Source organism: Oryzias latipes, chromosome 16 (genome assembly GCF_002234675.1).
Source record: "Oryzias latipes chromosome 16, ASM223467v1".
Lineage (NCBI taxonomy): Eukaryota > Metazoa > Chordata > Actinopteri > Beloniformes > Adrianichthyidae > Oryzias > Oryzias latipes.
Window position 1 is genome coordinate 7,333,229 of NC_019874.2, and position 18,485 is coordinate 7,351,713.

The 18,485-nt window shown below is 45.7% G+C and overlaps 1 protein-coding gene across 1 annotated transcript in view; it reads left to right on the forward strand.

Moving 5' to 3' along the window:
* The first annotated feature begins 16,987 nt into the window (after window positions 1-16,987).
* Window positions 16,988-18,485, forward strand: part of ldlrad4 (low density lipoprotein receptor class A domain containing 4) — a 47,126-nt gene continuing 45,628 nt past the window's right edge. The window contains exon 1 of the mRNA XM_011484919.3: window positions 16,988-17,412. Coding sequence (XP_011483221.1) covers window positions 17,319-17,412 — 94 coding nt within the window. The 5' untranslated portion in view covers window positions 16,988-17,318. The remainder of the gene's footprint in view (window positions 17,413-18,485) is intronic.

An 18,485-nucleotide genomic window follows, 5' to 3' on the forward strand; every position in this document is an offset into this window, starting at 1 on the left:
ATGCTTTGTTTGTTTGGATGTTTATCGTTTTTTATACATATTAAAATTGGTAAAACCAGCTTCATCTCCCCTCTTATACGTTATGGTCCAGAGCCAATCATAACCGTGTGAGGGCTAAAAACAATTCAAAGCTTTAGATGTTTTAGCTACTATAGTTTGGGTGTTAAAACTCTTAAAATAAAGCTTAAATTTTAGCCGAAAGAAAGAAGCTCATTTCCAACTTTTCTCAACGTTGTTATATTTTAAGGTAAAAAATAAGAAAGCAAGTTACTTAAGAGAAAATCTTCTTTTAAGATAACATTTTAGTATCAACATATATCTACTTGGATCTTTTAACCCTGTAAAGCCCAGTGCATCAAAGAAAAAAACAAAATTTGATTTTCATTTGGAATTAAGATGTTTTTTAAAACCTTTCATTAAATCTATAAAAAAAATGCAATATAATTTTTTTCATCAGATATTGATAGTATCAGTTATGATATGTTGGGTAATTTGGTGTGTTAGCTTTAGTTTACATTTTATAAAGAATTAATGATCAACATTTTCAATACGAGAAATCGTTCAAAAACCCACAACAGATGAGTTATTGTCATCAAGAAGTTCTGGGGGGTCCTGGCTACTGCTGCCGCTTCGGCTGGGGTCTCAGTGTGGGGACGGCCGGGCACTCTTTCTCTTTCTACATCCCATCATCCACCTCAGCAGAACATTAACACCCACCTGAGCACAGGTGTCAGCTTACCTTTGCGCAATAGTATGTGTGACTGAATTAAATGCTTTACATGGGTTTGTTTGTGTGCATATGCGTTTGTGAACTGTCGTTGTGTTGAGTAGGTGTTGACATGATTGTATGTGAAGATTTTTGGAGCCAACAGGTATGTTTATTACACTTGAGTATGTGTGTGGACAGGCCCCGCCCCTTTTGACTAACATTTACACCAAACAGTAATGTTGATAATCCTAGTTACACCCCTGTCTAGGAGTTTGTAAATGGGAGTAACATAAAGGTAAAAAGAAAAACAAAATTCACCAATGACTCGAAAAACCCTCACCAGACCCAGACTGAAATTAGGCTGGGAATTTATTTACAATGACAACTCAAAATCATACAAAAATATCCGACCCAAATTACCAGGATCAATAAACTCTAACAATGTTTGTTCTAATGCTCTGCTGCTGCCAGCTGGAGGGGGAGGGGCTTCAACAGATGAGGTGGCAGTTTTTAAAGCTGCCGCTGGGAAGTCCTCAGCCAATCAGCTGGTCCGGACACGATGGAATCTAATTGGCACTATAGAGGAGGGAAAAGAAAAGGAAAGACAGACCCTCCCAAAAGAAAACATACAGAAAAACATTCCAAACATACAAACAAGACAATATTACGGCCACAGCCGTAACAATCCTCCAGCCTCTCATTGCTAAATGGTTGTAAACCCCCCCCCCCCCCCCCCCGCCACCACCTCTGTTGTCATCCTCCAGATGTCCTTATCTCCCCTTTTTCCCCTTTTCTTCTGTGCCCTCACCCCCTGTCTCCATCATCCCTCTTCTTTCCTCTTCTTCTTTTCCGTCCGGTCCAATGATAAAAGTATACAAATGTAATCAATATAAAAATACATAAAGTTTAGCCTAAATTACAAAAGGGGGGTTATACAAATACACACCTAGTGTGTTAGAAGATCCACAACCCCCTGTTGTAACAGTAAAATATGTCCAACACAAGAGGACTTCAGCTCCCATCTGTCTTCTCAACTGTTGGACAGAACAAGTTAAAAAGAAAAGAAAAACTTTTGAAGACTAGCAAAACTTTTCCCTCCAAAAGTGTTTTGAGATTTCACGGAAACAGCCATTTTGAAAAGAGAAGGAAAGCCCTTCTACTGCCTCTAGTGGACTGATAATGAACTACAGGGCAGGAAACATGGACAGGTAATATAGAATGGGTTTATAAGGAAAGTTTTATCAGGCTAATGAGATATGGGTCTGAGAAATGTGTGTATCAAATATGATACCAATGGTTAAATATAGTTGAGATTTCAACCATTCCAGTTTGTTTTATTGAATTTCCTCCATATTCCACGAGGCCAGAGTTTTCCTTTGAAGTTCTGATGCCATCCCTCAAACTGAGTTTCAATTGAAGATCTAGAAATGTTCACAAAACAAAAGGAATATTAAATCTGTGAGGACAATTAGGTTCATCAAGGCCTCATAAAACACCAGAAACAACCCAAGAGGAAATATAAACGCTGCGAGGAACAGATGCCATGGAATCAGGCTGCTCCTCTCAGACACCCATCCTGTTAGCCAAGACGCCGTCATGAGACATAGGACACAAAAAAACCTTTTCTGTCAGATTAGCAGTGTGAACCACTCATGTGTGACATTACTGTTGTAAATGCTAGAAAAAAATAGTGGAGATGACTCAGAGTTCAAACGTGGAGCTTTCATCTTCAGACGAAGGCTGACTTTAAGGAAAAAGGCCTCTACACAGCAGCTGAATTCAATAAAATGCCTGGCATACCACATATCCTCTGCTTCCTGCCCTTGTCTGCTGCAGCGGCATGTCATATCCTGTCTGCATAGGTGTACCAGCTGTCTAGCTTCCTATGCACACACACCTCACTACCACTTCTATCTTTGAAAACCTGCCCCTCCCTCACTCTTTTACTGCTGCAGGCTCCACTGCAACGACCACAACTATCACAGAGGAGCTCCCAGTCACAGACAGACAACAAAAACAGGAAGGAAGAGCAAAAAGTGGAGCGTGTGTCAGTTTGGTTCAAACCACAAAGACAGATGGATGCACAGAAGATCACATTCCTGAAGAGAAAAAAACAGGAGGAAAAGTCAAACATTAGACCCACATTAGATCAAAAGAATGAACAAGAAAAGATGGAGGAAGAAATGTAAAGACAAGAAAGTAAAAGAAATGTTCAATGCATTTGAAAAAGAGGATAAAAAATAAGAGTGTGCTAAAAAAAAGGAAAGTGGAATGACAAGATGACAATTATATGAAAGACGGAAAAGAAAATGAAAAGGAAAAATTGTGGAGATGGGAAAATATTACTCTGGAGGAAAAATACAGACAAGATAAAAAAGAAATGGAGAAAAAAGATTTTGAAAAAGAGAGAAGCAGAGGATTGGGTGAGAAGAGGGGATGATCTGCAGGTATGGAGCTCTCCTCACCCCTGCCCTGCTGGGCATTGGAACAGGCGGGCTGGTCGTCTGGGACAATGAGCTCATGTCTGGTTTTAATGCCAATCTCCTGAACTGGTACAGAGTGCAGCCAATCAAGCACAGAGCCAGAGCTGCATCCCTACTTTCACCTCTGCCAGAAGGAGGATGGAGAGCAGCTGCTGAGAGGAGCCACACCAAAAGAGGAGAAGTGACAGACAGCTGTGAAATGAAAAGGTATCTTTATGTCTCTGAAAGATACCTCCATGACAAAACACAGATAAAGTCACAGAGAAGATGCTTTTACAGACACAAAGCAGACGCAGAGGAGACGCAATGCAGACACCGAATAGGCGCAGAGAAGACACAGAGGAGACGCAGAACAGACGCAGAGCACACACAGAACCGACGCAAGCAGACACAGAACAGATGCAAAGCAGACGCAGAGCAGACACAGAGGAGACGCAGAGCAGACACAGAGGAGACGCAGAGCAGACACAGAGGAGACGCAGAGCAGACACTGAATGAACACAAATGAGACGCAGAGTGGACGCAAAGGAGATGGAGAACAAACACAGAGGAGACGCAGAACGTACGCAGAGCACACACAGAACCGACACAAAGCAGACGCAGAGCACACACAGAGGAGATGCATAAACAGACGCAGAGCAGACACAGAACAGACGCAAGCAGACACAGAACAGATGCAAAGCAGACGCAGAGCAGACACAGAGGAGACGCAGAGCAGACACAGATCGAACACAAATGAGACGCAGAGTGGACGCAAAGGAGATGGAGAACAAACACAGAGGAGACGCAGAACGTACGCAGAGCACACACAGAACCGACACAAAGCAGATGCAGAGCAGACACAGAGGAGACGCAGAACAGACACAGAGCAGACACAGAACAGATGCAAAGCAGACGCAGATTAGATGCAAAGCAGACACAGAACAGATGCAAAGCAGATGCAAAGCAGACGCAGAGCAGACACAGAGGAGACGCAGAGCAGACACAGAACGAACACAAATGAGACGCAGAACGGACTCAAAGCAGACGCAAGGCCGACGCAGAGCAGACACAAAGCAGATACAGTGGAGGCACAAAGCAGACACAGAGGACATGCAGAGCAGACACAAAGCAGATGCAAAGGAGACGCAGTACAGACACAAAGAGAACAGACACATTGAAGACGTAGAAAGGACACAAAGCAAACACAGAGGAGATCCAGAGCAAACACAAAGCAGACACAATAGAGACGCAATACAGATGCAATGCAGACAGAGAACAGACACATAGCAGACGTAGAAAGGAGACAAAGCAGAAGCAGAGCAGGAACAAAGCAGATGCAAAGCAGACGCAGAGGAGGGACTGAATAGACACAAAGCAGACGCAGAGCAGACACAAAGCAAAAACAAAGCAGACACAGAGGAGCCGCAGAACAGACACAAAGCAGATGCAGTGGAGGCACAGAGCAGGAACAAAGCAGACGCAGAGGAGGCACAGAGCAGAGACAACGCAGACACAGAGCAAACGCAGAGCAGAAACAAAGCAGATATAGAGGAGGCACAGAGCAGACACAAAGCAGATGCAGAGGAAGCACAGAGCAGGAACAAAGTAGACAGACGAGGCACAGAGCAGACACAAAGCAGATGCAGAGGAAGCACAGAGCAGACACAAAGCAGATGCAGAGGAGGCACAGAGCAGGAACAAAGCAGATGCAGAGGAGGCACAGAGCAGAGACAAAGCAGACAGAGCAAACGCAGAGCAGAAACAAAGCAGATATAGAGGAGGCACAGAGCAGACACAAAGCAGATGCAGAGGAAGCACAGAGCAGACACAAAGCAGATGCAGAGGAAGCACAGAGCAGGAACAAAGTAGACACAGAGCAAACGCAGAGCAGAAACAAAGCAGATATAGAGGAGGCACAGAGCAAACACAAAGCAGATGCAGAGGAAGCACAGAGCAGGAACAAAGTAGACATAGAGGAGGCACAGAGCAGACACAAAGCAGATGCAGAGGAAGCACAGAGCAGACACAAAGCAGATGCAGAGGAGGCACAGAGCAGGAACAAAGCAGATGCAGAGGAGGCACAGAGCAGACACAAAGCAGATGCAGTGGAGGCACAGAGCAGACACAAAGCAGATGCAGAGGAGGCACAGAGCAGACACAAAGCAGATGCAGATATAGAGGAGGCACAGAGCAGACACAAAGCAGATGCAGATATAGAGGAGGCACAGAGCAGACACAAAGCAGATGCAGAGGAGGCACAGAGCAGACACAAAGCAGATGCAGTGGAGGCACAGAGCAGGAACAAAGTAGACATAGAGGAGGCACAGAGCAGACACAAAGCAGATGCAGAGGAAGCACAGAGCAGACACAAAGCAGATGCAGAGGAAGCACAGAGCAGACACAAAGCAGATGCAGAGGAGGCACAGAGCAGGAACAAAGCAGATGCAGTGGAGGCACAGAGCAGGAACAAAGCAGACGCAGAAGAGGCACAGAGCAGGAACAAAGCAGACACAGAGCAAACGCAGAGCAGAAACAAAGCAGATATAGAGGAGGCACAGAGCAGACACAAAGCAGATGCAGAGGAAGCACAGAGCAGACACAAAGCAGATGCAGAGGAAGCACAGAGCAGACACAAAGCAGATGCAGAGGAAGCACAGAGGAGGAACAGAGTAGACACAGAGCAAACGCAGAGCAGAAACAAAGCAGATATAGAGGAGGCACAGAGCAGACACAAAGCAGATGCAGAGGAGGCACAGAGCAGGAACAAAGTAGACATAGAGGAGGCACAGAGCAGACACAAAGCAGATGCAGAGGACGCACAGAGCAGACACAAAGCAGATGCAGTGGAGGCACAGAGCAGACACAAAGCAGATGCAGAGGAGGCACAGAGCAGACACAAAGCAGATGCAGTGGAGGCACAGAGCAGACACAAAGCAGATGCAGAGGAAGCACAGAGCAGGAACAAAGTAGACAGACGAGGCACAGAGCAGACACAAAGCAGATGCAGAGGAAGCACAGAGCAGACACAAAGCAGATGCAGAGGAGGCACAGAGCAGGAACAAAGCAGATGCAGAGGAGGCACAGAGCAGACACAAAGCAGATGCAGTGGAGGCACAGAGCAGGAACAAAGCAGACGCAGAGGAGGCACAGAGCAGAGACAAAGCAGACAGAGCAAACGCAGAGCAGAAACAAAGCAGATATAGAGGAGGCACAGAGCAGACACAAAGCAGATGCAGAGGAAGCACAGAGCAGACACAAAGCAGATGCAGAGGAAGCACAGAGCAGGAACAAAGTAGACACAGAGCAAACGCAGAGCAGAAACAAAGCAGATATAGAGGAGGCACAGAGCAAACACAAAGCAGATGCAGAGGAGGCACAGAGCAGGAACAAAGTAGACATAGAGGAGGCACAGAGCAGACACAAAGCAGATCCAGAGGAAGCACAGAGCAGACACAAAGCAGATGCAGAGGAGGCACAGAGCAGGAACAAAGCAGATGCAGAGGAGGCACAGAGCAGACACAAAGCAGATGCAGTGGAGGCACAGAGCAGACACAAAGCAGATGCAGAGGAGGCACAGAGCAGACACAAAGCAGATGCAGATATAGAGGAGGCACAGAGCAGACACAAAGCAGATGCAGAGGAGGCACAGAGCAGACACAAAGCAGATGCAGAGGAGGCACAGAGCAGGAACAAAGTAGACATAGAGGAGGCACAGAGCAGACACAAAGCAGATGCAGAGGAAGCACAGAGCAGACACAAAGCAGATGCAGAGGAAGCACAGAGCAGACACAAAGCAGATGCAGAGGAGGCACAGAGCAGGAACAAAGCAGATGCAGTGGAGGCACAGAGCAGGAACAAAGCAGACGCAGAGGAGGCACAGAGCAGAGACAAAGCAGACACAGAGCAAACGCAGAGCAGAAACAAAGCAGATATAGAGGAGGCACAGAGCAGACACAAAGCAGATGCAGAGGAAGCACAGAGCAGACACAAAGCAGATGCAGAGGAAGCACAGAGGAGGAACAGAGTAGACACAGAGCAAACGCAGAGCAGAAACAAAGCAGATATAGAGGAGGCACAGAGCAGACACAAAGCAGATGCAGAGGAGGCACAGAGCAGGAACAAAGTAGACATAGAGGAGGCACAGAGCAGACACAAAGCAGATGCAGAGGACGCACAGAGCAGACACAAAGCAGATGCAGTGGAGGCACAGAGCAGACACAAAGCAGATGCAGAGGAGGCACAGAGCAGACCCAAAGCAGATGCAGTGGAGGCACAGAGCAGACACAAAGCAGATGCAGAGGAGGCACAGAGCAGACACAAAGCAGATGCAGATATAGAGGAGGCACAGAGCAGACACAAAGCAGATGCAGAGGAGGCACAGAGCAGACACAAGCAGATGCAGAGGAGGCACAGAGCAGACACAAGCAGATGCAGTGGAGGCACAGAGCAGAGACAAAGCAGACATATAGCAGATGCAGAGCAGACGCAAAGAAGACACAAAGCAGACGCAGAGCAAATGCAATCGAGACTTTGTGACTCTGTTCATGTGTCTGCGTGTTTTAGTCAGTATGAGTGAGTTGCATGTGTGTAACTGTGGGTCTAGATGTGTGTGGAAGCAGGTGAGTTTGTGTGTGTGCATGCATGTGCAGGCATGTGCATAGGCCCCCAGTCTTGTGTGTGTGGGGGGGGGGTGTTTGGGGACTGGAGAGCTTTCAGTTATCAGGCGTGTCTGCTGCCTGTCTGGTATGGTCTGACCTGTTAGTGGTGTCAGTCTGCACATGGCTCCCCAGGGGACCCGACTGATGCTGCAACCGAGCTGCATAAGCATGTGAGCATGTGTGTCTGTGCGTGTGTCTGTGTTTGTGTGGGGAGGGGGGTGTACAGAAGCCCTGATGTGCAAATCCCACCAACAAATCACACAAAGCAAAAACATTTTAAAGATCACAAGGACAATAAAAAATGCAAAACAGGTAATACAAAAAAAAACATTTTAGAAAACATAACAAAATTCTAGAAACCAAAACACAATTTCAAAAAATGGTTAAACTAAAAATTAAATGTTGAATAACAAAACACATTGAGTAGTGGCTGGATGGCCGAGTTAGCTGCGTGTAGAAATGGCACACAGCAAATCAGGGTTCAATTCCCACGGGGGGATAGCCTCATCCAGAGTGGATTTTTGGGCAAGACCCTTTCTATGACTATGTAGCTACAAGGGGGTCCAATTCTGGTTCCCCCTAGATGTGTGTGGAAGCAGGTGAGTTTGTGTGTATGCATGCATGTGCAGGCATGTGCATAGGCCCCCAGTCTTGTGGGCCTATAACATACTGATAACTGATAACATACAGGGTCGCGTCAGGTGAAAACAATGTCAGCTAAACTGCCTGTGTGAATCAGTGAAAGCTGTTTGGCTGTGGTGACTCCTGAAGGGGTATGCCAAAAGGTCAACAACATCAATAAGAAACCAGAAAAGGTAGGAACTATGGGACATTGCTGATTGGATTGTAACATTTGATTTTTTTTAATGTTTTTTTTTCAAATGCATCCTCGATGTCCGCACACTAATGAAAGTTTTAGGATTAGGATGGAGCGTATCCAGTATCACTTGATGAACAAATGTCCTCATCTAGTCAGGGATGTCCCATAGTACCTATCTTTTACAGTTTCTTCTTGTGTTTAGTTTTTAAATATTTAATTTAGATTTCTGGAAATTACTTTTGTTTCTCTAAAGTGTTTCATTTTTATTCCATTTCATTCTTTTTTGGAATTTCAGTCAGACAACTCTTGCAGTAAGAAATATTTATTTGACATTTTCCACATTCTTTAAGTTGGCATTCACATATTTTCGTTTGGCATAAGGCTCCGTTCAATTCCATGAGAAATTTCCATAACACTTTCGGGTAACAAAACCCCCCCTTTACGGAGCCCACAGGTGGAAGCCGGGGAGGAGGGTGGGGCGAAGAATGAGCGCTGAAGGTAAGAAAGAGAATGAACGACTGCGCACATGGGCTTAAATAGGACGCTGAGCAGGTGAGTTAATTGACTGAACCGCCCTAGGGTATTTACCTGTAAAACACTGCAGCGAGTATCTGCCCGAAATACGATAAATCGTCATTTCAGTCAGACAACTCTTGCAGTAAGAAATATTTATTTGACATTTTCCACATTCTTTAAGTTGGCATTCACATATTTTCGTTTGGCATAAGGCTCCGTTCAATTCCATGAGAAATTTCCATAACACTTTCGGGTAACAAAACCCCCAACACTAAAATCATCCAGAAGAAGAAAAATGTGAATGTATAATCAGTGTGTAATAAAATGGGGTGTGTTTTTGGCAGCATTCCATTTTCATTTCATTTCCCAGTATGACTGCTATGTGTGACCCGGCACCATTGACCGTTTGGGCCGCCCCCGTTCGAGTACAGCGCCACGAAGGGAACATGCTATCTAGTGGATCTGCTATGTGTGACCCGGCACCATTGACCGTTTGGGCCGCCCCCGTTCGAGTACAGCGCCACGAAGGGAACATGCTATCTAGTGGATCTGCTATGTGTGACCCGGCACCATTGACCGTTTGGGCCGCCCCCGTTCGAGTACAGCGCCACGAAGGGAACATGCTAACTAGTGGATCTGCTATGTGTGACCCGGCACCATTGACCGTTGGGCCGCCCCCGTTCGAGTACAGCGCCACGAAGGGAACATGCTATCTAGTGGATTTGCTATGTGTGACCCGGCACCATTGACCATTTGGGCCGCCCCCGTTCGAGTACAGCGCCACGAAGGGAACATGCTATCTAGTGGATCTGCTATGTGTGACCCGGCACCATTGACCGTTGGGCTGCCCCGTTCGAGTACAGCGCCACGAAGGGAACATGCTATCTAGAGGATCTGCTATGTGTGACCCGGCACCATTGACCGTAGGGTCGCTCCTGTTCGTGGAAACCACGAGGAACATACTATCTGAAAGAGAGAGGGAAAGAAATAAAAGGGGACCCAACATTAAATCTCATACCTGATCTTAGAACGTAAGCTCACTTCCGCAAAACGCTGTGCAGAACTATAATTTAAACCGCCAAACAACCCGTATGAGACACTAACTTAACATCCAATCCAAAGCTTCCGATGGCGTATTATGAGATGCTTAACAGCCATTATTCAACTTCTATTAAACTAAGAACAAGCTTGATGGCCATAAACTTCTTCCATTTTGGCAATTCTATATACACGCGCTTAAGTAACATCCATTATTTCGAAGCTCCCAACGAAAGTCCCACGAACGAGCTTAATAGCTATAATTTTCTCCATTTGGCATACCAATTATAAGCGCTCAAGGAACATCCATTTAATTGAGGTTCCATCCAAATATTAAGAACGAGTTCAACGCCCATAATTACTATGCTTCATTGGCACACTATAAACAAATGAACTTAAGAATCAGATTCGAGCTCCGCGCATACTATGATACAACTTAGAACATCCTAAATTTTGAGGCTTCCACCTGGCTATAATTTTCTTTTAACATCTATAATCGAATAATTTACATTCATTCTGCGGTTGACATTGATTAATTAATTCAGTCAGAAGTGTCATTGGAATGCAGAGGAGGTCCACCGCTCCGTCACTTTCAGTGCAGCAATAGGTACGTCGAGCAGTCATCTTTGCAGCACCAGATCAAGGAATGCATGGGTGACATAATTTCCTGGAAACGGAGAAGCTGATCGGGGCGTAGGGGGTTCGCAGGGTCAGGATGTGATGCATAGATAAATACAAAGCAGTATTAGTCTTGACAAGAATATATAAATAACCCAGAAACTGATCAGTTTCAAAATGATTGAGATAAATTAAATAACAGTGCTTTTAAAGAACAAATCTGAGAAAGTGAAATTTAGTAGATAGTTAAGGTAAAGACCCATTGTGGATTTATCGCACCCTAGAAACCACCATAATTACAAATTCCAACAGTGAAATGATAGTGAAATGTATAACCTGCACGAAATCTTAACACCAATTTTTATATAATCAAATGATAAGAAAAGTAAACTTTGACAGTTTCAGAGGGACGCACCTTCAGGAGGCCATCGAGGAGTAGGTGATGGGAAGAGTAGCCAAGGAGATTTGTAGATGAGGAAGGTCAACATCCCACGTAGCAAAGGATTACAGCTCAGCAGGATTTTATATTAGTGGTTCTCAAATTGGTGGACAACAAAGTACAGACTACTAAAATTTTAATTAGCCAAGGGCGTCTGAATACTGCAAAAGAGAACTTGAGAGCCATGAGGGATCATAGGTTTTGATAGTATTTTTGCTAGACTGAACCTTAAGCATTTAGAGGTGGAGTCAAACAAGCCTCTAAATGGAGATGCATCTAGCAGAGTGTCATCTGCTCAAGCAAGGCAGATAGAAGACTGACTTGTGGACACAAGATTTAACTCTTGAACTAAGCGTGAGAGCGCATGTGATATATTTCCTACGTTCAGGGTAGAAGTTGCTCAAGGTGTTGTTTAAACATTAACCAAGTCAACCGATGACACAATACTATCATTCAATATTGAAACAGCCTTAATATAATCTCCAAGGATTAAATAACCGGACGACCCCTTAAAACCATCAGAGCTGTGGATTCTGGCGGCCGGACAAACACAAACCACTCTTCTTAAATCCTTTTCCCCCAAACCAGTAGGCGCAGACTCAGAAGAACAAGTGGAGGGAGCCTGAAGACACGTCAGTCATCATAACAAAACCACTCCAAGCATAGAGGGGGAAAGATCAAACACAAAACACAAAAATCCAGAACAGGAACACGGGGCCCAGGATCAAACTACCCAGAACAAGAACACAAGATGAACGGATGACCATAGGACCAAAGCTACAGCAAATGTCAGGTGGCCCAATCATTGACAAATCATATTCAACCAAAATTTGAATAAACGACATGCTGCACAAAAGCTAGAGATGACATAATGGAGAGACAAGCATCAATGAACCACCCAAATCCACAGAAGAAAAAACAAATCCGGATGGGTGGAGAACCATACATTATAGACAACGTGGAAACCCAGATTTGAAAATAAAGTTTTCCACAGAGATTCAAAAGACCAGGGATACAGAGGAAAGTTGGCCACCAAGAAATCATCAATAACATGCAAAATGAAGGGCACCCATCGCCTACAAATATCCAGGACAGGGCTTCAGATAATAAAGTCGATTTTATGAGGACTGCCACGACAGCGGAAAGGTAAACCGACAAATACTTCGAGCGCCAACTGAAGGCCAAGAGACGCCACTGAGAGGCATAGAGGCAGAACAGTGAAACCATCAGTGATAACAGTCATCCTCAGCCTTATATCGCTTTCGGAGGAAAATCGTGGAGACAGCATGGGGAGCTGAAGAAAATATATACCAATCCTGAAGGCGCATGGGGAACCAGGCCACTGATGCCCAGAAGATGAACTGCGAGGCGCTAACAGGTCCAGATCAAGTCACGTCAACCTGAAAACTTCCCAGGGGCCACCCTCAGTGGCGGCTTTGAAAACGATGCCCTGGAAGAATCCATCACATAGCCCCCACAAACCTCCAAACCAGAGAGAGAATAACAAATTAACTGTCCAGCCGAGAAAACAAGGCCGCGACGAGACTAACACACTCACCAATGCGGCCGACGCAAGTCCCTGAGCCAGGGCAGGACCCACTGGGGTACACAGAGCAGGGAAAAAACGGGCGGAGCAGAACCAGATGCAGAAGGTGCGGGGGCAACGAACGAGGATCACTGAGTGAATAAAATGAGCCAAAGACGCTGCATAAGAGAGACCAATCATAGGGAAAATGTCCACAGAGCAGAGACGGGTCCAAGAGACACTGCTTCACATTCTGACTAACCAGCAGCTACAACAACGAAGAAAATAAACAGAAGAACTGCCATAATAATAAAGCCAGCATCGAATTAAAAACAGTCAAGATTCACACTCAGCTCCCAAAGAACAAAACAGCAACAGAAAAAATGCTAAAATCCACAAAAAAATTCAGCCAGCATGAGAAACCTGTCCAAACGAGGACCGCCAGCCTTCACAACCACAGAAGAGACCCCACAACCCCTGAAACAATAACCGGACGACGCCGAACTATGCAGCAGAAAAGGAATCAGAAGTGCATCATGAAGGACCATGAGTCAAAACTACAATTCCCAGGGTCCTTAGGGGCGTGACGTCACTGAAGTAAACAGGAAGCAAAACGCAGCCTTAGAAAACTACACGGGAAAGAACCGCATGATGCTCACCGTAGATAATTGGGGTGACCACGGCAGACGAGAAGACCCGGACTGCTCCTGATCGGGGGGCACGGACATCCCGAACATCGCGGAAAGCACACCCCCTGCAAATGCACGCGACCGCGGCGAAACGAACGCGCTGTGCGCTGTCAGCTGATCGCCGCAAAAGGAGAGCAGACGCGGCGAAACGAAAACCCCACATCAGAAAAATGGGGATCATCCATCCGAAGGACGAGGGGACCACAGCAAGACGCCGAAAGAGAAGGAGACCCGCGGGCTCGGAGACCGGCGAAGAATGAGCGCTGAAGGTAAGAAAGAGAATGAACGACTGCGCACCTGGGCTTAAATAGGACGCTGAGCAGGTGAGTTAATTGACTGAACCGCCCTAGGGTATTTACCTGTAAAACACTGCAGCGAGTATCTGCCCGAAATACGATAAATCGTCATTGTGTTTTGGTTTCTGAAATGTAGTGTTGGTTTTTCATTACTTGTTTTGCTTTTTTAATTGTTATTGTGACCTTTGAAATATCTTTGCTTTGACTGATTTATTGGTGTGATTTGTCCTTCAGGGCCACCATACATGTGATTAAGAGACTGTGGTTTAGAGGTAGAGTGGTCGACCTCTGATCGCAGGGTTGCAGGTTTGGTTCTCACCTTACCTGCAGGCATTAAAGTAGACAGAAGAACTCCACATTGCTCCTCATTGACCTGTGTTATAAATCTGATGCTTGTATTTCCATTTTTGCCCATTAATGGAAGGACGAATGTAGAGTTTGGTGCATAGTAAGGACAGTTCTTGTAAAATAGTACAGAAAATTGCAGAGGTGATGCTCACATCATCCTCTGTGGGGGTTTACAGTATCTGACCCAGCTGTCTCCAGTTGGTAGTGCCTGTGATGGGTCTCAAATGTGCTAAACACATGAAGTGAGACCTCCAGATAAGACAAGCAAGTGGAGCAGAGACAGAAACGGAATTTGCATCAGGTGTGCCAGTAAAAAGCATTACTTTGATCAGTTGTTTTCAGACCATTTTATACCACTTCATGCAAATATTCCTTTTAGTATTCATTTTATTTTCATCCAAGCAGTTTTCCAGCAAAAATTTGAATGAACAGCAATCCTGAGAGTTTTCTGACGATGTGATCACGAAGTTTTCTCCTCCCCCCGCTATGGACATGGGGAAGATCCGCAAGGAGTCCTTGGCTGTTAATGTTGGTTTGTTGTTGCGCCGGGGGCCTTAAGGGCCCAATTAAATTGAATAGTAGACAAATACGATGCACTCAGCCCTGAGGAGAAGCTGCTCTTCTTTTAGCTGCACTTAAGGAGCGCTTGGAGGGGCTCAGGCCTTACATGCTCACTGACAGACGGCCACAAAAGGAGTTATCGCATTTCAAATCCAGGGAGTACAGTCGTCATGGATGGGGGGGGTGGTTATGATGATAATATTTATTAATTAAATACATCAAGTGCAGACACTTGCACAGGTTTAAGTCAAAGCAAACCTATTGGTTTTGTGGTCTCACTCCCCAACGCAGAATTCACAGCCGCTTTAAAGTTTCCACAAACTGGTTTATTAATAGACTGCCGACTGCCCTGTCTTTGGGTTTGACTGTGTGCCTCGCTTTGTGTAAAGATTCAGGGGAGGGGGGCATTGGTTGGTTTTTAGTGGGGGTCTTACCTCTGTGCTGCACATGTGTGTCCAAACTAAAGTCTGGCACAGGAGGTCACCTGAAGGTTGGTCCTGTCAACACACTTTCCCCATTGGCTGATGCCCCCTACAACAGGGAAGTGAAACATGAGTCTCTCCCCACCCTACCTAAAAAATACTGGAGGTGATCGGACCCTTCTGCCCCCCCCAGCCTCTACTGACTCGCAGAGATCATCAGTTGTTACTGCAACAGTCTCCTGAGTAATTCCTCAAAAAAGCGAGCATCACTTTAGCTATACTGCAGTTAACTTTAGCTAAAATTGCACGGTTTTAGTCTGGAAAAACTGTGCGGGAAAAGAAAAAAACTCAAGTAAGCAAGTTCACTTACAATAGTGGAATCAATGTTTCAGGACTCGATGTATTTGCCTGTGACCCCGTGACCTATTTTTGACAGTTTGTTAACGGGAGATTTTGTATATTTTAAGATTTGCAAGAGTCGTATGCAAAACAAAGAAAAATCTCTTTCAAACATTTCAAAACTAAAAGTTGTATTCATATTTTGGCAAAGTTTGTCTTTATGAATATGTTTCTTCTTGACAGATTTCTCACTCCATAGATATTAAGATGAGCAACTCATGTCTAGTACGGAAAAGGGTTCTAAAGAAATGATTTGGTTTTTCTACATTTGTTTAGTTTTTCATTTCAAACTGCATTTTCAAATTGCAATTTGAAAACCAAACTGACATATCGCCGTATTTAATGAGCCATATCAGGATGCAAGTTTTGGCCGTGCACCCACTATGGAGGAACATGGGAAAAATCCACCGTTGATCGGAGCGGGATGGTCTGTTCTGCTGAATGTATTCACAGAAAATGCTGTCGGTCTCACTGAATCAGGAATACTTCCAGTGTCAGTCGGCTGAAGAGCAAATCCATTCATGTTTTACACAAAATAATTGTGTTTCATTGGATCCAAATGCACACCTCCAAGGCCATCAAAACACCACATCCCATTTTTTCACAATCTCATATTCTAATTTGATTAAAACTGACATTTGTATTGTTGTAACTAGAAAATAGCTGTGGAGTAACAAAAGGTTTCATTTTTTTGCTTTCAAATATTTATTTTTGCTGTCAAGGTTGATGTGAATGTGATCATATCTGCATCCACACCCTGGTGGTTATTTGAAGAAGCGCTGATATTGTTTCAAAGGTAAAACCACTTCTGTCTCCTCTGAAATATTTAACACAAAAATCAGCTTCAATCTTATCAATTTAGCTGCGGAACTTGTGTTTTGATTGTACTTTAACTGAGTCTGTAACCTCTCTGAAGTTTCAAGTTTATCTTTGATCAGTAAAATAAGAAAATAAACATATTTGTGGGCAGTTACCATCAAAGAAAAGAAGCTTTAACAAAAAAGGATTGGAAAGATGCTTAATAAATCCCACCTCATCTACTTGTTTGCCTTTCATCTTGGAAGGTAAAACAAGAAAATAAATTTTTACTCCTTTTTACTTTAATCTTAGACTTAAAGTCAAAGAAATAACTTTTTTATTTTATTTTGCTGCCTATCAAGCTGAACATGTGTTAATCAGATCAGTCCCAGTAAATGTACTTTCTTTATTTTCTATTGTTGTCTTCTATTTGTTGTTTTTATACAAACAACAAAAGAGAAATTTGACATTTCTACATTCAGTTTTTGCTGTCCTTTCAAAATTCCAAAATTCTAACCTTTGCGGCAAACCTTTCGCTCTGCTTGTGAAAGTCACATCACCAGTACTGTAAATTTCTATGGTTTTGAACGCAGCATGCTCCCACAACCTTCCATGGATACATCTGATTGGTCGCAGAAGCAGCCTGTCCGCTGTGGGCGGGGCCTGAGCCCGCTGTGTCTTCTCCGTTCCAGAAGAGGAGGGACAGCTGCTCCGAGCAGCGGAAGAGGAGCGGAAAATCTAAAATAATAAAAATAACAAATAAAAAATGCGTCAACCGACAGCTCATCCTCGCACCGCTTTCTGACTCTTTCTCGAGCCTCCCCCCCGCAGAAGAATGGCGTGAGGCGGCAGGCGTGGATGTGACTGCGACAGTGTCGGGAGTTACCGGCAGCAGCGAACTCTGCTGCCGCTGCCTGGAAGTTTTCTGTGGTTTCCGTCGGGCATCCGACGGTGGCGGCGGCGGCGGCGGCAGCGGCGGCTCTCTCCCCGGAGCAGTGTCCCGGGCAGCCCAGCCCCATGCAAAACGGAACGGCCTCTGGCGGCTCCGGCAACTCCAATGTCACCTGCTCCTGTAACTGCACGGCTTCCCAGCCCCGGGAGATGGAGATATGTGAGTAGCGCGAGCGGCTCCGGGGACGGGTTCTGACCTAAAAACCCAGCACGATTGTACGGTTTATTCAGTTTGATTCAGACGCACAACAGACGGAGACGGTCCAGCGCCGCCGCGCGCTGCTCCGGTCAAGTTGCCTGTGAGGACTGCCGGTCAGTCTGCTAACTTTGGGGTAACCACCGGTCACTTAGTCTGTCCCGGTCTGGATCCAGTCTTATTGGACCAGAAACCAACCAAGCACTGAACAAGACCGGAAGAAGCCGCACCAGCATCACTCTGATCCCCAGTACGCGCGCGCGCGCAGGCCGCGCGGTGAGAGGAGAGGGTTAAATAGTTTTCCTGTCAGAGCAGACAGGAAACGCTGGAATGGTGTTATGTCTGTCTGCCTCCTGACACCACCTATCATTATCAGCTCTGCGCAGCGTCGCTGTCTGCCTGAGCCGCTGCAGATGTTGCTCTTTATGGCTGAGGCAGGCAGACGCTGCAGGCAGACGGAGAGGGCTTGTGTGCACTGGGACAGCTCTGCAGACAGACAGACATGCAGGCAGGCAGGGAGGCAGGCGAGTAGATTGACATGCACCAACACAGATGTAAGCAGAGCTGCAGACAGACCACAGACAGAGTTACAGTGCTGTGTAATTTTCACTGGGGTTGAGGCCAGGACTGGGCAACATGAGGTGAACACAGGAGATTAGATTCTGATTTGGCAGCAGTGTGGTTGTGCTGATGCCACAATGTAACCAAGAAGTGTCCGTGTGTGGGTGTGTGCGTGTCCTGCAGACGGACTCCTCCAGGGAAAACGGCCAGAGACAGCAGGAGGCCTCATTTTGGGTCCAAGAGGAGAAGCATGGCTGCACGCTCCTCAGATGTTTCTGTGTTTCTCTCCGGCTGGAGTGCAGCTCTATTCAGGAGTGGGTTGAAATGCTCGTGTCGTACTGTAGAAGCTGTCTGCTTTGAGCAGAGCTCTGCTGGTCGGCGGTGTTGTCATGCAGACCGTGAGAGCCTGAGAAATGCAGCTCATGCTTTGATGGTTCAATCAAAGAGCTCTAGTCGGGGTCTCCTTTTTTCAGTCC